Source organism: Salminus brasiliensis, chromosome 12 (genome assembly GCF_030463535.1).
Source record: "Salminus brasiliensis chromosome 12, fSalBra1.hap2, whole genome shotgun sequence".
Classification (NCBI taxonomy): Eukaryota; Metazoa; Chordata; class Actinopteri; order Characiformes; family Bryconidae; genus Salminus; species Salminus brasiliensis.
In genome coordinates this window covers 27,115,826-27,136,749 of record NC_132889.1, presented here as the reverse complement: position 1 = coordinate 27,136,749, position 20,924 = coordinate 27,115,826, and the positions used below count along the sequence as shown (strand labels likewise).

The following is a 20,924-nucleotide window of genomic DNA, read 5'->3' as shown; positions in this document are numbered from 1 at the left end:
CAAATCGAGTTGTGTCGCCATCAGCCTGGTAAAGCAAATCCAATGGCTTTTACAGGTCTGGCTGTTATGACTGGTTTGCTTGCAATTGTGATGTTTTGATCCATGCACTTAACAATGCCCTTAAAGCTCTGCTCTGCCTCCTTATCCACGCTACAGAACTGAATACCGTTTATTTTAGTAGTTGAGTTCCTATAAACACACCATTTGCATTTTAGCTCTGGTTCCCTTAGTGTTCACACTGGCTGACCTCTTCTGGTTCTATGTGTCAAACATGTCAAAGTCACCCAGATATGAAGCCCTGAACTGATTGGGTAGATTGTGATATGCGTATGGCGACAACAACCCCACACTCTGGCACAAGATTGTAGCTTATGTGTGTATTTGTTTTTGTTTTTTTGTTTGTTTTGTTTTTTTTGGCCTTTTAAGGCCACGTTACCCTGGTTTTCCCACTGCTGGGTGGGGTAAAATTGGTTATGCTGGCCTTTTAGTAGATTGCTATTTTATAAAATGGTGAAAATTTGGTGCATGACTACCGAACCTAGTACATCTGGCTTTGAACGTTCCTCATCCTAATATAAACTGAAACTGTCTATTGTATAATCACTGATTCAGGGCTCATATAAAAATGACACAACACATCCATGAGTTAAAAACAGCCATACCAAAGCAGGTCGTCAAAGAAGTGACTGTCATTCTGTGTTCTGTACGTGTAGACGTTCTCAGGCCATGCTGTGTTCAAATGAACCAAACCAGAGTCTTTTTGTAAGTGGATGGAGACAGTCCGATGTCCGGCTCAAGCGCTGCGTTTCTCCAAACCACACCTGCAGGGTTTTATCACACTGTTAAACCGTTTGTTACTGTGATTTTCAGACCTAGTCTAACACAGCTTACTTTAGAATTTCAACAGTTCGAAAGACTTTAGTGATTAGAGAAGTTAGATCAGGCTGGGAACTAAATTCTACAAGAGTGTGTCGCTCCAGGAGCAGATTTAGAAGTGCCTGCTTTACACAGGGCAAAGTTTTGTGTATTCTGTGCACACATCTGCGATTGTGGACCGTCTCACTCATTGTACACATCTCTGTGTGCTTGTACAGAAAGTTCTGGGAAACGTTCATCTCCATCTGTCACGAGAACGGCAGTTTGCATGGCATCACGTTTGAGCAGATCAAGGCCCAGCTGGAGGCTCTGGAACTGAAGAAGACCTACGTGTTGAACCCCCTGGCCCCAGAGTTTATCCCCCGCGCCCTGAGACCCCAGCACCCCCAGGGTCCCGGCAAGCACCAGCACTCCCCACCAAAGGTACAAACTGCTTTACACTACTGCACTCCTAAGCTTGATTCAATCTCTTCCAGTTCCGCATAGGTGGTCTCTAGACTGCTTAGTTGGCTTTATATAAACAAATAAATTTTAATTATTTATTTGTTTTAAACCTGTCAGCGTGTAGCAGCAAAATGTTTGCATTTGTCTGGTTATGCCAGCATATCATCCTGTTACTCATTCTGCTCTTATGCTTTACCACCCTTATTAACTAGATCTATTGCTGCATTGTCTCGCCCAGCCAATCAGGTCTCAGCCTGTAGAGAAATGGGTCCCACTGCTCTGGCCGTTTACAAAAAATATTTTGCATACCTTTCACCATCTCTGTGAGAGTGGGGGGAAGCAGGGTGAGTGACCGGATAGTAGGGCTAAGCAAAATGGTTTGATCGTATTGTGCTATACATTCATGTTTTGTTACACAATATTTATGATCTTGCTAATACTTAAAGGCCACCCTAGAATGTTACCTTAACATTGCTTAGTAATGAGAGTTTGGTACATGAAAGTGACCTAACATGAACCTCAAACACTGAGTCTTCCTTCAAAAGAAAATCTGACAATCAAAACGGAGCTGTAAAAAGAGTAGATTCCTAAACCCCAAAACTGTGATGTAATAGTCTTGACACTCTTTATTTGCGCCCCCAAAATTGTCATAAATCCAGCCCCTTAAAGCCTTCCAAGCTAAAAGCAATGCTCCCTTGGTAAGACTGTGGAATTGAGTCTAAAAAGGCTCAAACCTAATGCTAGGCTTACTGACGAATGGATAAGGGCTGCCTGGAGTAAGTCCTGCTGAGAGTATTCACTGCGCACAGAGGGCTAAAAAGGCTTAAAAGCTAACACTAGGCTGACCGATGAAGGGAGAAGGATGGAGCGAGGGCCAGGCTAATAGTTAACCGGGCCGGCTGAGTACAGACTCTTCAGGTAAAATAACCGCAACCCACACAGAGAGTATACTGAGAGAACAGCAACAGGACTTCCCCCACAAGCTTGTTGTGGGTTGTAAACAGCCTTGTAAAACCACATCTGAGCATTTTTCACCCAAACCAAGTCATATGTATGCAACTGACACGTCAAGACTTAAACACTTAATTATTCAATGGTATGATGAACAACTATTTTTTTTTTAAATCAAGTATTGTGATGACTGCTTGGCACTGGAGGTGTATGGTGGTCAGCGGGTATTACTGGACAGCGGCAGCAGCGTAGGCTCTGATCACAGGCAGATGCTGACAAGAGCGGAGCCGTGCTCACGCTCGGTCTGTGTGACATTAATAAAAGCGGCTGGGCTCTGCTGGGCGGCAGGGAGCGTCCGTCTGAGCACGAGCGTGCAGGAGCGAGCCCTCAGACGAATAATACGCCAATCAATCCTGCTCCCTTAGGGGGAGGGAGGTAAACATGCCAGAGAAGATGACTGAGGAGACTTCCCTCCCTCTCTATCTGTCTCCATCTGCCTCACTATCCTTTTCTCTCTTCTCCCTCTTTGCCTCTTTGTCTGTTATCTCTCTCTCCCTCACTTGTGCTCTGATTCACTTTTGGTCCCCTCATCTCCCTTTTTTTCTTCCCTCCCCTCACTCGTCTTATTTCTTGAATCTCCTTCCTCTCCTTTCACCCCCCCCCCTCCCTCTTTTACTTGTAAATTCATCTCCTTAGATTAAAGCAGACTTGCCCATTAACTCACAGTTAACTGGATCTCCATGGTAGCTTTGTGAAGCTTCTTGTTCTATTACTCGGTGGCTCATCAGCTTCTGTAATTTGAGATCTACTTTGAATGAAAAAATATTGAATTTACGGCTTAATAGGAAGAGTGTCTGATTACACAGTATTCCGTCTACCCAGTGGCCCTTGTTATTTATGGTTGTGTGTTGCAAAGCGGTGTCTGGTTTAAATCATTCTTCTGTTTTCTTATTGTTCTGCTGGATTTTTGTCTAATACTTTATCCTGCTGTTTCTACGACATCTGGGCTGTTTCAACTCCAGATTGTTTGATTCGACATGTTTTCTGCATAGCAATGATTTTCCCTTATGAATGAATTGGATGCAAACGTTTGTGCACCACTAGTAACACCCAATATCAGCCATTGTAACCACTAAGCAGCACAATAGCAACGACCTAGCAACATTACAGCACCGGTCTAGCGAGCAGGTCCATTAGCAACATAATAGCACTAAGCAACACCATTGCAATCAACTGGGATAATATAGCAACCCCACACCAACCACCTTGCTGCACCCTAGTAACCACTTATCACTAGAGCCACCAGAAATAACGGTTTCATCCTCTTTGAAATTCACATAGCAACGGCCTAGAAACAGCCTAGCAACTGCCTGGAAGTTGCGCCAGCTTTCTGTGTTTTTCCTTCAGGAGATTTATGGTAATTGTTGTGGTTGTTCTTCGTCACTGCACCAAGTTCCTTGAATGAGCCTTTCTGAGTGTGTATGATGTGCTGTGTGACCCGCATCCAATACAGCATCAACACAGCTGTTCTCTCGTTTGTTTTTTTGTTTTGTTTTGTTTTATTTTGTATTTGTTTTGTTTTTGTTTTTACTGGATTTACTGACAGCTATCCCTTCTGAGAGCTCCCTAATAGCTTGAACCTTGATGTGCTTTCCCAGACTCACCGAAAAGGAGTGGAAAAGGCCACCTTTCTATTTGAGGTGATTTGATTCCGTGATTAATGTGCTCTGTTGCTATAGAGACTGTTCGTTTTAAAAGCCAAAGCAACTTTCTAAATAAAAAGCATGAATGGGTAAGGTGTGTGTGTGTGTGTGTGTGTGTGGTGGAGGGTGGTAGTGATATAATATATATATATTGTATTAATAACCTTCTGAAACGGGCTCCATTGTCCAGAGTGGCCGTTGAACATGCAGTGGTTATCTTGTGAATCAAGCCTTTTGTTCTGCCCAAGATTAATCTTTTGTTTTATCCATTGATACATAAACCATGTATACTTATGTCTGGAGTATGTATGTATCTATGTATATGGGTGCTAATGTTTTTTTTTTTTTTTCCTACTAATTTGAATGTTCTTGTAGAAATCAGGGTGTTAACATGTACTACTCATCATGTGCTATTGAAATTAAGTGCTGTAATCTGCGAACAGCGAGTCCCTGACTGCCTTTAAAGGCAATTGAGCTGACCCCTGAATGGCAGCGCTCGGCTGCTGGGACTCAGACCAGCGCCGCCGCTGAATCGGCCGCTGATGCCATCGGCATGTCATTCTGTATGCACACAAATGACATTGATCCGTTGTGAAAAGGCATGCCTTCCTGCAGGATTACATCAATGTGCTCTGATTTGGGAAGTCGTAGCCAGCACCGCAAATGGAAGGCACTGGAGCCCCATGATACCTCTAGTGCTGTTGTTCTGCATTTAAGCCAGTGAATGAGCCTCTGCACACACAGTGGGGCTTGTCATCACTTCCCTTACCTTTGAGCTCTCTCTCTCTCTCTCTCTCTCTCTCTATATATATATATATATATATATAAAAAACCTCTGACTCCTTTCTTCACCCTCATTGAGCCCATTCTCTCGTCTCTGCACTCCCCATCTTCAGACATGACAAGGTTTAACCTTCCATGAGGAACGAAGCTGTTGCTACTGTTGCGTTAAATTGCTGTTGTCCTGTCACCATGTGTTTCCTAGAGGTCAGCACTGGAAATAACCCCATATTTCCCCATATTCAATCTTGTGGCCCCTTAAAGTACAAGTGTAGGTGGACATTTACCCCTCATATCTAATAAATATAGTAAACCATCATGAATGTAATTCACTCATGAAGGAGTTAATTTGGCTAGCCAGCAGGCTGGTTAACACTGGCTCATCATTTTTAAAATTAAAAAGTTAATGCTGGCTGATCATTTATTAAAGGGTTAATTTAGCTACCAAACAGGCTGGACAAGGCCGGCAAATGATTTATGAATGGGGCAATCTAACTGCCTTACAGGCTTCTAACACTGGCCGTTATGGCTTCCTATGTGGCGCTGCTGGAGGACATCTTGCCTTCAGTGTTTTCATTCAGCTGAATGTGCAAGACCCTCCAACTCCAGCCTATCTAGCCTGAAGCCTTCTGCTGTGACTGATGCAAGACATGAGACCAAATACCTGTTTGTTGTTGTTTTTCCCTTCTCTCCACTGCTTAACTCAATCCCTCCTCTTCTTTTCTCCTTAGGCGAAAGGACAGCTTGTCAATCACGCAGAGCATTTCCCTCCTGAAGGCTTTGGTAAGTGTCTCATTGACCTCTTGTCCTGTAATGCCTGGACGTATTGACCCAGCTGCAATTCATGACTCTTTTGATCCTGCATGCTCTTTATAATGGAGGCTTTGAGCAGTGACTACAGCCTGGTGTTCCACTGTTGTTCAACTATGGCTAAATCTGCAAGTGTGATGTAGGTCTAAGTGACTGTTTGTTTAGTGACTTTGAAAGAGATTTTCTGAAGCCAAGATATCCAGAACTGAATTCACAAAAGTGTTTTAAGAAAAAAAATCCTTAATGTGCTTTTTGAATTGTATATTGTATTATACACCGATTGTATTATTATTATTATTATTATTATAATAATTATTATTATTAAATTATTTAAGAAAAATGTTTTACAGTCAATGTTTTTTCATTTTTCTTTTTGAGAAAAGTTCTAACCATTGATTTTCTTCAAACAATGTTCTTAAATATCTTCTTAATTCAGAAGATCAGCCTCTAAAATTATATGTTGAATTACTACAATTAAACAAAGAAAATAATGACTTTCCAATATTACACCACGTGTAACGTCCTCATATTGTCCAAGGAACAATTTTAGCCCGTTTTCAAGTCGCTGACTTTTTTGGAGGTCAACGAAATTTGCGTTCAACACGTTCAACACTTGCTCCGTCTCTGTGAGTAAACTGCTGAAACTTGTGATCCCCCAAAAAATATGTAGCAGGTTTAATATCTGGACCTGTCTGCGATACAGTAGTGTAGAAGTGATCGAAGCGACTAGCTATGGCCAGTAAGCGCGCAAGAGACACTGAGAAAGAAGACTTGGAATTTGTCTCTTAAGGATGCCCACTATGGAAGAAAAAAAATCTGTCTTGCATCATGTGACACAAAGCAGACAGACTCTAAGCAGGTTCCTCCTGGTGAATGGTTTTTTGGATTTGTGGCCTCGTGTCGTTGGTCAGTTGTGTAGTGCCCAAACCACTACACTACATGCTGTGTAGTGTGAATCAGGTCCACATGTCTTAAGAAAATATGAAATATAATAATTAAGACTTTTAGAGGATATTTATAAACAACTTTATCGTAAGATTTAAATGTTTCTGAGAAAAGCTTTTGTGAATCCAGCCCTGGGTAATGTTGGTTGTTGTTTAGTGACTTTGCTTTCACTAAGTTAATACTAGGGTCTTTTCTAGTTGCCCCGGCCATCCCTGTTGCAGTTGGTGCTGATGTGGCTTTTTTTGCCCATTGCAATGAGAGTCCGTAGCTTTATGGCTGCTGTGGCAGTGAATGATGTAGATAAAGTGTGCTTCAGAGTGTCCACAGCCCTGTTTTTTTTTGTTTTTTTTTCTGTGCGCGAGGTCAGGAAAGATATTAACAGCTGGGTTGGGGGAGTGTTTTCCCTGCCTTTACCCTCTGATAGGAGTGTTTGGGTATATTACCGGTGTGCTTTGGCAAGTGCCGTCGCTGTGAATGGAGGCCATTAGTTTGTGGATCGCCGCTTGAGTGACTACTGAAGCAGAAAGAGGGAGAGGGAGAGATGCCTCAAGCTGACAGAAAGGCTACTGCAACCCTTATGCACAGCGTTTTGAACTCTGAGGCTGCAGTCTAAAGGGTTCCAACAGTAGAGAACAGAAAGAGGCTGCAGTGGAAACGGGCTCACTAAAACTGGACAGTTGAGGACTGGAAAAAGTAGCCTTTTCTGATTACATTTGATTTCTGTAAGACACAGATGATCAGGTCAGAATTTGGCATCAACAGCATGAATCCAGGGACACAACAGTACAACAGTATTATAATAATGCAGCAGGTCACTAAGCAAAGGTCATTAAAAGCTGGTTTCCTGAACATGACTAAGTCAATTATTCTTTAATGGCCTTCCCAGTCAACAGATCTGAGTTCAATAGAACACTTAAGGGGTTTGTGGCTCCTGAAAAATCTGTAGGATTTGTGTGGAGCGATCATGTCAACATGGACCAGAATCTCAAAGGAATGTTTTCATCTTGTGAAGCCCATGCAATGAAAAATTATGAATAAATGATCAAGTATCTCTTTACCAGATCATTTGAAAAATTTATGACTGTAGTTTTTTCTGATTTGCATGATGTGACATGCCTAGATAGTATCACTCCCCAGTGTTATTTCAGCCTGTGGCAAGGCGGCGTGACATGACTGGAAGACCGTGCAAAGTTCAAAGGCACAGATGCAGAGATCGATGCGAGTCAACCCATGTGTGTCTTATTTACCCATCGTCTCTGTGATGGCTCTCGTTCCCGGGCCGGGACACTTGGGTCCTCTTGCTTGGTTTTCGCTACGTAGCCAGGAGGCTAGTGTCCTCTCTCTTGTGCTGGCGAGAGACATGCTTATAAAGCTGCTGGGAACTGGCAGCATGACTCCCTGCATGACGAGGCAAGCGAAACAGTGACTCCGCCGTCCTCCTGTCCCACTTGCTGAAACCTTTTTGTTTTAAATGTTTGCAAACTTAAGTCACTTAATCTGAAAGTCACAGTCATGTTGCAGTAGTTCTTGTGGCTGTGGAACAGTGCGTAAAGGAAGGCCTAAATGCTCTGTCTGTTGCTAGCAGATACCCAGCTATCTCTCTTCACAGAGGCAATCCTTGTGGTGTGTTCGGTACACTGTGGTTTCTTCTCTAGTAATAGCCCAAGTCAGTGACTAGATTCAAATAGAAAGTGTTCACACTCCTAATACTGTTGCATGTGCTCCTGGCTGCAGCTGTTATTTGACTTTACCCACATCCTGCTCTGAAGGACCGTGTGCTTGCTGACTGAGCTTTTTCCTCCCTCTGTCTGTTTCCGTCTACAGTTCAGCCTAGTGGTGCTGTGTTGATGGGGAATCCCATCCAGGCTTTCACACCACCTGGAGGTGCAGCACCAGCCGCCGGCAAGTCCCCCAGCCCAGTGCAGCGCATCGACCCCCACACCGGAGCCAGCATCCTCTATGTGCCCGCTGTTTACGGAGGCAACATGGTCATGCCCATGCCACTACCGGTGAGTGCTTGGTAGCTTGTCCTTTCTCTGCAGAGCGCCAGTCCTCTGATGTGGTCAGATTGTGTTTCTGCTCAGGTTCAATCCCAGTTTCAGAACTTCATAGATCTGAAAGGCAGCGTTTTATGCGCCCGTATTTGGGTTTTCATACAAGTACCCTAGCAACACCTGGCAACAACCTACTAACCACCTGGCTTACCATAGCAGCTACAAAGAAACCACCTTGAATAGCGTAGCAACTAGCTAACAGCACCCTACCCATCATCAAACAACCTAGGATTGTTCTAGCAGCCACATGAGACACCATAGCAGCTGCTTGGTACAGCATAGCAACTGCTTAACAACAATGTAGCGCCCATCACCCTCTCGGCAACCACCTGGGAATTATTTAAGATGTGTCCTCTGCATTTTCTTCAGGAAATGCCCTGATCTAGTTGTTTTATCCGAATTTTCTAATGGCAAAAACATATTACGTGTTATGTAATTGTTTAAGTTCCATATTGAAAAGTTTGATTCTGCATTTTTTTTCTCTGCATTTAATGTCAAAACAGTGAAGCTTCTACTAATGAACAGAATTTTATAATCTGTATTTTCAGTTTTTCTGCTTTTCTAGGCAAATGTTTGGAGGATTTAAACATTCTTTGCAGAAACACTGCTTTTGATATACCTGATATGAGTAAGAAATGAATAATAAAAAGGTATGATAATATATCTCTAAATCCTGGTTAAACACAGTAAGCCTTTCCCGGTGGATGTTTGACAAGGAGGCTGTGTGAATATGTATGTAAACTGTGTTTGGAGTCCACCCACCACTCTCTGTTCAGTTACTTGTTTTCCTCAGGGCTGCTTTTGCATGTGACCGACAACTCATGAGCTTGTTGGCAGATACGTCCTCAAGGTTCACTCACATATGCTAACAAGCTTCTTGACTGACATTTATGATTCTTGGAAAGGGAGTAAGCAGCAGCCACAGAGATGGCAGTGTTGGGACATGGTGGAGTGGATGAAGTGCGTTCCTGACCCACCCTAAAAAGCCATTCAGAATAGGGATGCACCAATACCACTTTTTCCCTTTCCGATACCCATGAATTTCAAGGATCTGCTGATATCGAATACCCATACCAACACTGACTTTCATATTCGATATATGGCTATAAATCTTAATATTTATAGTGTTCCACTTTTCATAGGTTGTACTAAGCTTTTAACTATGGAAATACATTGATGCAGTGCAGAAGCACATGCAAGTTGGGAAGCATCTTGTTAGTTTTTTTTTTTTTTAATTGCTGTTAAAATTCACATATCAGAGCAGTGTAAAAATGCTCATGTTGCAATTTCACATTCAAATACATGTCTCTATGTAAACGGTACTAAACTTTAGTGTGTGGCCTTAAACAAGCTGCTTAAACTCAACTTTTGTTTTCAGAACAAAACAAACACCACAAGGAAACAAAAAGTGCTAATCTATAAGTGCTAAGTTCTAAGTTATGACTGACTTACTGGTTAATTAAACGTTTGGTTTCATAAAGTATGCAAACTAAAGTAATAACTGAACTAAAGTAAATAAATTTAAGCTTTTGTAAGCTTTTTGGTTTCAGTGCTCTCTATACCAATACTGTATGTATTGGTGTAGAGACAATAGTGTTTTAGTTTTCTGTGTTGTAAGTGTATTATATACTGTGAAATTAACTGTTAATATCTGGCCTTTAGTCAGTTGATCAATCCATGCTTTTGCCATTGTTTTTTGACAAAGTGTAAATGTTAAAAGCAACTCAGTTTCCATAGGACATCAAAGGACCTGCAGCAAGGTTTAGCTGGTACAGCAGTGGCAGTGCACCCTTCTACTGTGCAGCTATTCTTGCACTACCTGGATGAAAACACAATCTGCCTGTGATCTTAATAAGACAGTCCTATTGGAAAGAAGTGCTGTGGACTGAATAAAAGTTGAAGTCTACAGAGATCAAAGATACACTTTGTGTCCAAATGTGGACACCCCTTCTAATGAATGTGTTTCGCTTCTTTAAGCTGCTCCCATTGCTGAGACAGATTTGCAAATACACATCACATTAGTCCCTGTACAGAAGAAGTATTGCCAGTATAGTCAGACACTCTGGAGCGCACCTATTTGCCCCATGCCTAATGCCAGCATGATATGAAATTTGGCCTGCATACAACTGCTCTTCTTACCATTTCTTTTTCTCATGTGTCCTCTCCCAGTTGCCATGGGCGGGCTACCAGAGCCGCTTTGCTATGGACCCCCGTATCATGAGCCACCCAGCTGCAATGGCGGCCTATAACCTGAACCTGCGGCCAGCGGCCAGTCGGGCGTCTCCCGTTTTGTATGGCTTGAGTCAGCCCTCTCCACTCGGCCTCGCCCAACCACTTGCTTCCGACAAGGAGCTTCTGCAGGAGCCCAGTGGTAACGGTACTGTACTCTCAGCTGGAGCTGTTTTATTTCTTTATTTTTTTTAAGAGCATATTTTACAAAATTTGACTCTTTTGGGTGCCAGACATGAAAAAGAAAGAGGCGGATGAACAGACTACATGATCTGCCAAAATTGCCCATCACCCAAGTTTGCAGATACTTGGTGTAAATGAGCTTGTGTGCTGTGAGCTGTGGATGCATGTTGAAGGGGGCGTAATAATGTGGCTTACGTAAGGTGCTCTCTTTGAGTGAGCTTTCAGCACATGAAGCTCTAGCCTGCTTAAAATATCCAAAAAAGCTGCAGAGTGTAGGCTATTTGACACCATAAAGGTCTAATGGTTCCACAGCTGTGTTTTGGCAAGCTTTACTCTTCCCTCAGGTTTTATTCAAAAAGGGTGAATCATTTTTACATTGTTGTTTGTTTTTATGCAAAAGTACATAAATGTTTATTTTAATTGCTTGTCCCAAGTCTTGCATTGTAAATGAAAATGCCAAGCAGCCACTGTAAAGATCTTAGAATGTTCTGAATAGCACAGCTACATTTCAATGTTTTTCTGCATTTTGTTTTTGTAAGGAGGGGGGGTGGCATGGTGCTCTTTGATTAATTTGATCCCCCCTCCCAACCACACACAAGTCTAAAAGCTGAATTGACATGGTGGGGAGCTTTCACACAGTGCTATTTACATGGCACTCTGGTTTGTGGCTCTAATGTACTGATGTGCTGTGCTCATCACAGGGAAGGTTGACGTTAATGGAAAAGTGGAGCATGGCAGGCTGCTGACACCTGAAAGGAAAGCCCCTGAGCTGAAAGAGAAACAGGTAACTCTGCACCCTTCCATTATTAGATAGCTAGGGATTTGTACCTGGGGGAGGGGGATTCATTCTTTTTAGCTTCTCTGCAACTCTTACAGCTTTTATCATTAAAAGGTAAACTTGCATGTTGTAAAAATGAAAAATTCTGTGTTTCGAGCTGGTCTTTGAGCTGGTAAGAGGGCAGCATGATTAGGGGTGTTCATTCCAGCTCCTTTTGGTATTTGAGTTATCATATTCCTTGTATATTAGCACCTCAAACGGATAAACAGGTGCTCAAGTGCCCTTGCACATCCCTGTGAACGATACGACATTTTTCCTCAAAATGAAACTTATTTTCCTTCTAAGGAGGGCTTTTGAATAAAAACAACATGCTCTGCTTTTTTAGGCTGGTTACAAACGCTACAATGGGTTTAGCGAAGCCACATATATTAGTGTAGCTTAGTATCAACACTAACAAAAGCTGTTGCATGTTTAGTTGTTAGTTTAGTTTATTTACTTTAAAAGTGTCCTCCAAAAATGATGTGCTGTTAGCTTGATAAAGAGATGTTGCTGGTTTAGCTTTTTAGCGTTGAACTCACTCACTTCCTTGGGTATGACTTACTTGAGTCTATCCGATTTAGATTGAAGAAAAAAAAGAAAGAAAGAAAGAAGCTGCCTTCTGATGTGTGTTTCGCTCCAGCTTTGTTTGCTGAGGTAGTCCAGTGTGTTGTCAGTGAGGCAGATGACTGAGAGAAGAGATGGTAAAAAGCTAATCTGGTTTGCGTCAGTGGTTTGTTTTGTCATATCGAATTTGCACTCCCCCACTGGCCCAGTTAAAGCTGCAATCACACAACCTTGGTAAGGCCTGGTAGCAACCTGTATTTACCTAGAAGAGTCTGGTGGAAATGTACTGCAGTATCAACAACACTGTATTCTCCTGAAGTCATGGTAGTGATTTACTGCATTGCTTTTCGTTGCTTTTACTAAGGATTTGTAGTTCACGGGTATGTGTTTGTTTAACTGGTTATGTTTGTTTTATAGCTCTCAATCTACCTTTCTCTACTTATATTTTGTGTGCACACAAATCTACAACCTGAAGGATTTAGCTCTGGTGGTGGGTGTGGGTGTGTGTAATGAGTAGTGCTATTACTTTCAGACTTTACAAATCTTGAAACCTTGGCTGTGCTGTAATCGCAGCTCTTTAAAGAAACACTTGCTGCAATTATGACAAAAACGATGTCTCTGTTTGTGTCTGTAATCAGGGCTGCCCTCATCCCCAGGCAGAGTCTCAGTATGTTTTATGGCAACTCTTATTACAGTGCAGAAAAAAAAAGCACAAAAAAACCTAGTCATAAACTCATTGTCACTGATTTTGAGTGCTGTGCTCTTTTTCTCAGGGAGAGGTAGAACCGGTTCAGAACAAAAGCCCCGAGACCCACGCTGGCATGGGCTTTCCTGCCAGCCGCCTCCTGCGTAAAGAACTGCCGGCCCAGCGTTCGCTCAACTTCCACCTAGCCCCGCCCCACCCGGGCTTCGCTCCCCATCCTGCTGCCGGTCCCTTCCCACAGCAGTATGGCCTCCCCAGACCCCCTCTCCGCATGCAGGCTCAGCACCCAGGGCCAATGCACCCGCAGCCTGCCACCTTTCCTCCTTCCTTTTTTAGCGGCCACCCACTGGGCCAGCGCAGCCTGCATTCCCCTGGGCTGGAGGGGCTGGACGGAGGGGAGGGCCTGGTAGGGGGAGTGCCTGAGGAGCTAAAGAGTGTAGTGAGAGGCCTGCCCCCTCAGCCCCAGCCTCATCAGCAGCCCATGCGCCTCAACAGCTTCGGGGAGGAGAGCCTGGACTCGTTGCTTGGAGATACCCTGGGTATGCCTGGATGCCCTTTCATTATTTTATTTAGTATTATTATTTTTGGGGATTCTTAGTGTTTATATTGTAGTGTTCTCACTATTGCAGTATGTAATATGTGAATGTGCTCATGCAAATCTGCTTGATAAATGTTTTGCTTATTTAGCTGACTCTGATTTAAATGTTTTCAGATGGCCAGAGCTGTACAGGCATAGATACTCTGGGTCCCCAACAGCAGCAGCAGCAACAACAACAGGCGGCACGGCTGAGCCAGTGGAATGAGCCTGGGCCCTTCCTGCAAGGAGCTGGGCCTCCGTTCCCACTGGCCCAACAGCTAGCTCATCTCAGCCAGCCAGGCCTGCGGCTTCCACAGCAGCTGCTCCGGGCTAACTGGGGCCTGGGTCCCACAGCTGAGGATGAGCCTCGACCCCCCATGCCTAGGTATGATATGTTTTTTTTTTCAAAATTAGGTTAGTGTGCATCAGTGTGCATGTTATGTTCTCTGAACATTGCGGATCTTTTCATTGCCAAAGAAACTATGCGATTCCTCATAATGAATTTGGAAATCCTGATGAAATTCGTAATAACTTTATTTATTTATTTATTTATTATTCCCTCCTTCCCTCTTTTGTTCCGTCTCTGACTCAAACTCTCTCTGTCTGAAGGTATCCTGGTCTACTGCGAGAGATGCTCCCTCAGGAGCCGTTCGAGCAGCGCGAAGCTGCCGACATGCCGCCCCCTCAGTCCCGCCTGCTGCAGTATAGGCAGGTCCAGCAGCCCCGCAGTCCAGGAGAACTGCCCTCTCCCTCCTCCGCACCCTCCAACACCCACAACCACGCCCCTGCCCCGGGAGCCTTCCCTTATCCAGAAACCAGCCGTGATCTCCCCTCTGCCATGCAGCCCTTCCATCAGCATCAGGCCTTCGGCCAGGCCGCATTCTCCCTACCCCCTGAGCACGCAGCCGGCCCCCTGCCCGTCAAGTACCTCCTCCCTGAGGCCCACTGGCCTCATGCTGGCCTGCAGCAGAGCCAGGTGCTAGGTCCGCCTCTGCCCTTCGGCCTGCAGTCCATGGGCCCCCGGCAGGAACAGGGTCCACTCGGTCAGCTGCAGCACCAGCAGCAGAAACAGCAGCAGCAGCAGCATCAGCTCCAGGCCCAACAGAGTACCCTGCACAGCGTAGAAGAGGTGAGGCCTTATTTCTTTTTCTACATCTCTGATGCAGTGACGTAGGATTTCTGAGCCAATAACTGATCATTGTATCTTTAAGTGTTTCCTATAATCCTTATATAAAGTGCAGTGATAGTGAGGCATGTTAAAGCTTTCAATGGCTTAATCTTACATAGGTGTGACAAGTATACGCATTTGCATATAGCACATCATATTGTATATTTTCAGTGGCTATAAATAGTCCATGAATGTTAGGAATCTTGCCCAAGGACTGTTGTTGGAAGGGGTGGTGTGCCAATATTGGACCAAAAAAATAAAAATATGAGCCAGGAATACATTTTGCCATTTATTGATCTATGAGATCAGGAATCCTAGAAAAAAAGAATGACCAACCTTGATCCTCTCCCTTGCTCTCATTTCCTGCTTAGTATGAACCACGAGGGCCTGGTCGGCCATTGTACCAGAGACGTATCTCTTCCAGCTCTCCTCAACCGTACCCTGAGAGCATGGTCCAGTGTAAGGACCCTCAGGACCATCCCACGCCCTACAGATACCCCCCAGCAGACCTGTGGCCCGGCACCAGCGGCCCTGGCCCCAATCCGGGCCCTGCTCCTCTCCACAACATTCCATGTAATGGAGCGAGCCACCTTGTCCCTCACAGGGACATTTCAGGTGAGTAAAGTGTGGTTTTAAGCTGTTGCTGTTTTTATTTTAATTATTCATCTTTTTGGAGCTATGTTGTGTATTCCTTTTGAGGTGGATGTCTGGTGCACTACAATCAGATATTTAATAATAACAATAATAATTCTACTTTAGAAAGTTACAAAGACCAACCTCAGGTTTTCCCCAATGTCTGTTCTGATGATGTGTAAGCTCACAAATCTTCACGGTCAAGACGAGTGCCATTTATAGAGGTCTTACCTTTAGCTGTGGCAAAGCTTGAGTTCATGTGCTCACTCACAAGGAGGAGACAGCAGTGTAATAGCTCCTGGTGGTTGGGTTTAAGGTCTGTTTGTTTTTGTGTGTGACACCTCTTAAGTTATATTAAAGCTGCCCTTTATGTGCTATGAAATGATCCACCCCTGACTGAACAGTTAAATGTTACCTCAGAACAACCTTGTGCTCGATCCTCTTTCAGTTTCTAAGGCGATGAACGCTGCGGAGGAGCACAGTCAGGCTGAATGTCTGCAGCAGCCGCCCCACCCCACTAGTCTCACGTCTCTCCAGCACCACGGACAGTTCCCACCTCTCATGCCCAGCAAGCAGACGCCTCCGGACCCCGGAGGAGGAGGCAACACCAGCCCAGGAGGCTCCCAGGCCCCTGCTCACTCCAAACCCCCCACCATGTCCTACGCCAGCGCCCTCCGAGCCCCCCCGAAACCCCGGCCACTGCCCGAGCAGGTCAAAAAGAACAGCGACCCCATCTCTCTGTTAAAAGACCTTAGCATAGGGAGTTCAAATAGTAGCAATGGGTATTACTCGTATTTTAAATAAGTGAATATATATGAAATATATACACCTGTTAAAGTGAAAACGATGGAAAAAAAAATAGAATAACAATCTTAAAAAAACTCAACGATAAAAAAAAAATGTCTTTTGATTTTGTCGGATAGTTAGACTTTTGCGTTTTATTATTTTTTACTTACTTTAGTTAGTTGGTTATTTTACAGTTTGACATCTGTGGTTTTACAAACGGAAATCAGCATATATATCAAGAAATACCAAAATGTCGAAGAAAAACACAAAAAAATTTATGAAAACAAAAAAGGATTTTTAAAAACACAATGAATTGGTTGACCACTTGGCTGCCTGTCTTTCTTTTCCTCTAATTATGTCTGCTCTCTTTGCATCTACTATCAGAAGTAAACTTGTTGAAGTGATTTTTCTTTTTTTTTTCTCCCCAAGCTGGCTTTTTGTTTTTTTGTTTTTCAAATGATGATTTTCTTAACCATTATCGGTGTGTTTTCTCGTGCCAGCAGCTGAGTGGTGAACCGACTCGGACAAAAATATTATAAAAAGTTGTATAGCTGTAGACAGACTTTTCTCAAACTGTACATAAGAATAAAGGAATAAAAGAGACGAATGCTGTGTGCCTCATTTCCTATACCACAGTAAAATCAACCCACTTCTTTCTTTACATTGCACTAGTGTGAATGATGTGCTTGCTAGTGTTGTGAAGATTTTCAGACAGATGTTCTCTATACTGTACAATAGTAGCATTTCTACAAATACGAAATTACACAGATTAACGTGGATCTGAAGTGCTTCTATGTGTACTGATCCTGTCCCCCTCATACATGGGCTTTAGGAATGCTGGAGCTTTTTTGTAAATACAGAAGTATTGGGAAAATTGTTCATTAAGAGCATTTGTCTCTCCCAATTCATAGAGATAGAAGCCTGGGTCTTGTACAGCTAGCTACATCCAGTTCCAGACACAGCCTGCTAGAAAGCACAACACATTTATTTGACAATTGGCACACTTAATCAATTTTATTTTATACTGAGAATTCTTTTAATAAAACAATAAATTAAGATGTGCAGAAGCTCAACGGGCTGGAGGAAGGAATACAAGAGCTCAAGACCTTTTGAGATTTGTTCTTGGTATTTCTAAAGTTGTAGATGCAAAGATACAAACAGTATTCATAAAAAAATTATACAAAATCTTCACAATTGCACAAGTGTTTCCCACTCTTATTGTAAAGTTTGCTTCAGGAACTGGAGGATAAGGTAGCTAACAGGTATGTAATGAAGGCTTCTATCCAGCTGCTTGCAGGCAAGTGCATCCAAACTTGGATAGGTTTGGTAATGTGGTGTCAGACACTGTCACTGCACTGTGCTGTGCAGTGTTTTCTCAAAACAGTCCTCAGAGACCACCAGAGAATTCCTATCTTTGCTGTGATGTAGGACACCTCGCAGGACACCTGTGGCAGGCAGCATATGAATTTTTGTGTTTTTTATTATTATTATTATTATTTTTAAATAAATATATATAATTACTTGGTTCAATAGCATAGGGAGCTGAAATAAAGCAAACCACTGCTGTTGTCTATAAGGCCTGATGAGAATTGTTTGGTACTAGGTATGATACTAAACTGGTGGCAATAATCACCTATTACTTGTTCTCTACATTAGCAACTAAATGAAAGAAGCAAACTTTAGACATCATACTTATCTTGGCTGATTGACTTCTCTCTAGGATGAGGTGAAATTGTCCAAATTAAGTGTTTTTTGGGGGGGGGCTAAACTATTGGTTTAAGAAACAGCCACTGTAGGGATGTTTACTGGAGCAATTTTTGGAGGTGGCTTTTACATAATTTTGGAAGGGGGGGGGGTGTTACGGGGTGGTTTATCATCAAATAATTTCCTGGTTATATATTTTGCTAACATTTTATAGCATCATTGTAGATTTGACTCCCCCACGTAAACATTTTCCAAACTGAACTGTAACATTTGTGTAATTGTCGTTCAGAAATAACAGGCATGACTCCTTGTGACCTGATGGCTGCTCTTTAGAGGGGGATAATCAGGCTGTTGTATTTCATGAGAGGTGCCCTTTCCACCAGTGTTGACCCCTCAGCTGTTAAGAGTAGTCGATTTAGCTTTTTTGCGTGGAGCCTGGCTTGCTAGGACACACCAGGCAATATTCTGTTCAGATGAGTGAGTCACTTCAACCTAGAAACAGCAAAGTTTTCTTTATGGTGTGTATAGACAGATCATCCATAACATTAAAACCACCTGTATAATATTGTGTAAATCCCCTTTGTACCACCGAAACAGCGCTGATCCATCAAGACATGGATTCAACAACATCACTGAAGGTGCTGTGTGGTGTGAAGCACCAGGATGTTTGCAGCAGATCCTTTATGTCCTGTAAGATGCGATGTCGGACCTCCGTGGATCACATCAATAAGCCTTGGGCTTCCATGACCCTGTTGCAGGTTCACCGGTGGATGTTCTGCCTTGGATTGCATTTGGTGGGTGATGACCACTGTATACCAGGAACACCCCCCCCCCTCCCCCCACAAGAGCTGCCTGATGTTTTGGAGATGTTCTAACCCATTTGTAATCTAATTTGACCCTTGCCCGTTTTTCCTGCTCCCAACACCTCAACTTCCAGAAATGACTGTTCACTTGCTGCATAATATGAAGATCCCACCTCTTGACGGATCAGTGTTGTTCATTTTGCTTGTCTGTGGTTTTAATATTAAGGGGTGATTGGTGTATGTAGCCTGCGGTAGAACGTCTTTCCTGCATGCTTAGAGAACTAATTCTACAGCAGGTTTTGCATGTCCTTATGTAACAGGGTGGTACAGCTATACAGAGCAACCTTAATACAATACCTTAATCTAAAATTACAAACCGTTGCTAAAAATCTCAAAACAATTAGAGAAATGCTTAGAGAAATTATGCAAATACAGAAAATGCATACTTACTTAAAGTACCAAACCTGAAAGGAACAATCCACCCATTTGCAGGATTGGGAGGAATGCTTCTTAAAATGATCTAAAAGTACACCAAGTTGCCAGTTTATTAGATACATCTACCTTCTAATTCCACTCATTTGCCAATTTATCAGAAACACCAACCATCGAGGTGAACTTTGTAGGTTTACAGTTGGAGTGTAGCTGCACTGTTGATAAGCCACAAGGCAGTGGCGTCTCAGCCGTTAGAGCAAGGCCCTTAATCCTCTCTGCTCCCTTGGCACCGCAACGGCTCACTGTCCACTGTGTGTGTTTGCTCACTGCTGGGTATGCTTGTGTGTGGGTTAAAGACCGGAGTTTATTTCTGGAAGACAAAGCACTGTACATATTCTGATCACATTAGAGTTCAGCTCTTCTTTTTGTCCGTCCACAGTGTGTTAGTCATACTCCGGCCTTAATCAGTGCCCATGGCAATTTCTGACTGCTGTTGACTCGAGGACTATTATTAACCCAGCAGTGACATTTTAACACCGCAAAACTGCTCCACCTGATACACACACACACACACTGCTGCTGCCATGTTGAGTACAGAGATAAGGACTTGAGACTCTTGAAATTTCATTCAGTGCAGAATATAAATACAAGCACTTGTTTCAAACTCTGCATTGAGCAGCTATTTGCGTGTGTTGCTTTATGGATGTTAAAGTGAATTTACCACAGATGTCTTGAAAACTGACCCCCATTTTTTCCTCATCCTTGGTTCTATCATTGTAGTGCAAAAACTGCTGAACTTCCACAAAAAGTGAAAAGGAAAAGTGCCAAAAAAATGTAGATTAGTAGTAGGATCCTCACTGTAGAACCATAAAGCCGGTCTTATCCAGAGCAACTTACAAGATTACTCGTATTACAGCGATGGACCAATGTAGTGTTAGGAGTCTCGTCCAAGGACTCATTATTTATTGGTGTGACCGGGAATTAAACCACAGTCTCCCACATGGTGTGGGGATTATTCGTGAGTGTTTTGTCTGATTCTATCTGTGATTTAAAATGGACATTTAGTGTCCAGCATTTCTGTCTCTCCCAATTCATAGAGATAGCAGCCTGGTCTTGCACAGCTAGCTACATCCAGTTCCAGACACAGCCTGCTAGAAAGCACAACACATTTATTTGAGTAAGCTAATGTACAACGGGGGAGTGTTGGATCTGTTGGACCATTTAGGGTGGAACAGAAAATTGTTATATAATGCAACTTCAGCTTCAGTTAAAAATAATGTTAGACTGTGTTGTCAATAATTAAACAAAAACAGTTAATTAATAAATCAGAATATTTCAATGTCTGTTGATTGAGGCTATATAAACATGTATTTCCAAGTTTAAGGGCATCCCTCCATCTTATCTTCTTTAGGAATTATATGGTATGTTATTATAGTCTCACTAAAATTCTTTCAAATTAAAAATGAAAAAATTGATACATTAGTTAAAAATATCTTCTGTGTCTTAGAGAATGAAATGCCTTTAATGCTGTTAATGTACAATTTTTCATAAGTTGCCATCAATGCGTTTTGTGATTAATGTCGTAGTGTCGTGCATCGGTCTGTAATGTAATGTTGTTCTGCTGCAGCTTCCATTAATGTCCGGTTCAATACTGTGCTTTTCATTTTAGGACAACAGGGCAGGAGAAAGTGCTGCACACAGCAAATTCTGCTTCTGAGAAGAATAGGCTAAACAAATTTGCTGCCTGGTGGTTTATTTAGCC

At 42.9% G+C, this 20,924-nt stretch overlaps 1 protein-coding gene across 1 annotated transcript in view; it reads left to right on the top strand.

Moving 5' to 3' along the window:
- helz (helicase with zinc finger) overlaps positions 1-16,826 on the top strand; it is a 48,612-nt gene extending 31,786 nt beyond the window's left edge. The window contains exons 22-31 of the mRNA XM_072692881.1: positions 1,095-1,299; positions 5,486-5,537; positions 8,334-8,518; positions 10,733-10,940; positions 11,677-11,759; positions 13,130-13,598; positions 13,772-14,021; positions 14,246-14,765; positions 15,176-15,419; positions 15,886-16,826. Coding sequence (XP_072548982.1) covers positions 1,095-1,299; positions 5,486-5,537; positions 8,334-8,518; positions 10,733-10,940; positions 11,677-11,759; positions 13,130-13,598; positions 13,772-14,021; positions 14,246-14,765; positions 15,176-15,419; positions 15,886-16,241 — 2,572 coding nt within the window. The 3' untranslated portion in view covers positions 16,242-16,826. The remainder of the gene's footprint in view (positions 1-1,094; positions 1,300-5,485; positions 5,538-8,333; positions 8,519-10,732; positions 10,941-11,676; positions 11,760-13,129; positions 13,599-13,771; positions 14,022-14,245; positions 14,766-15,175; positions 15,420-15,885) is intronic.
- Positions 16,827-20,924: the final 4,098 nt, after the last annotated feature.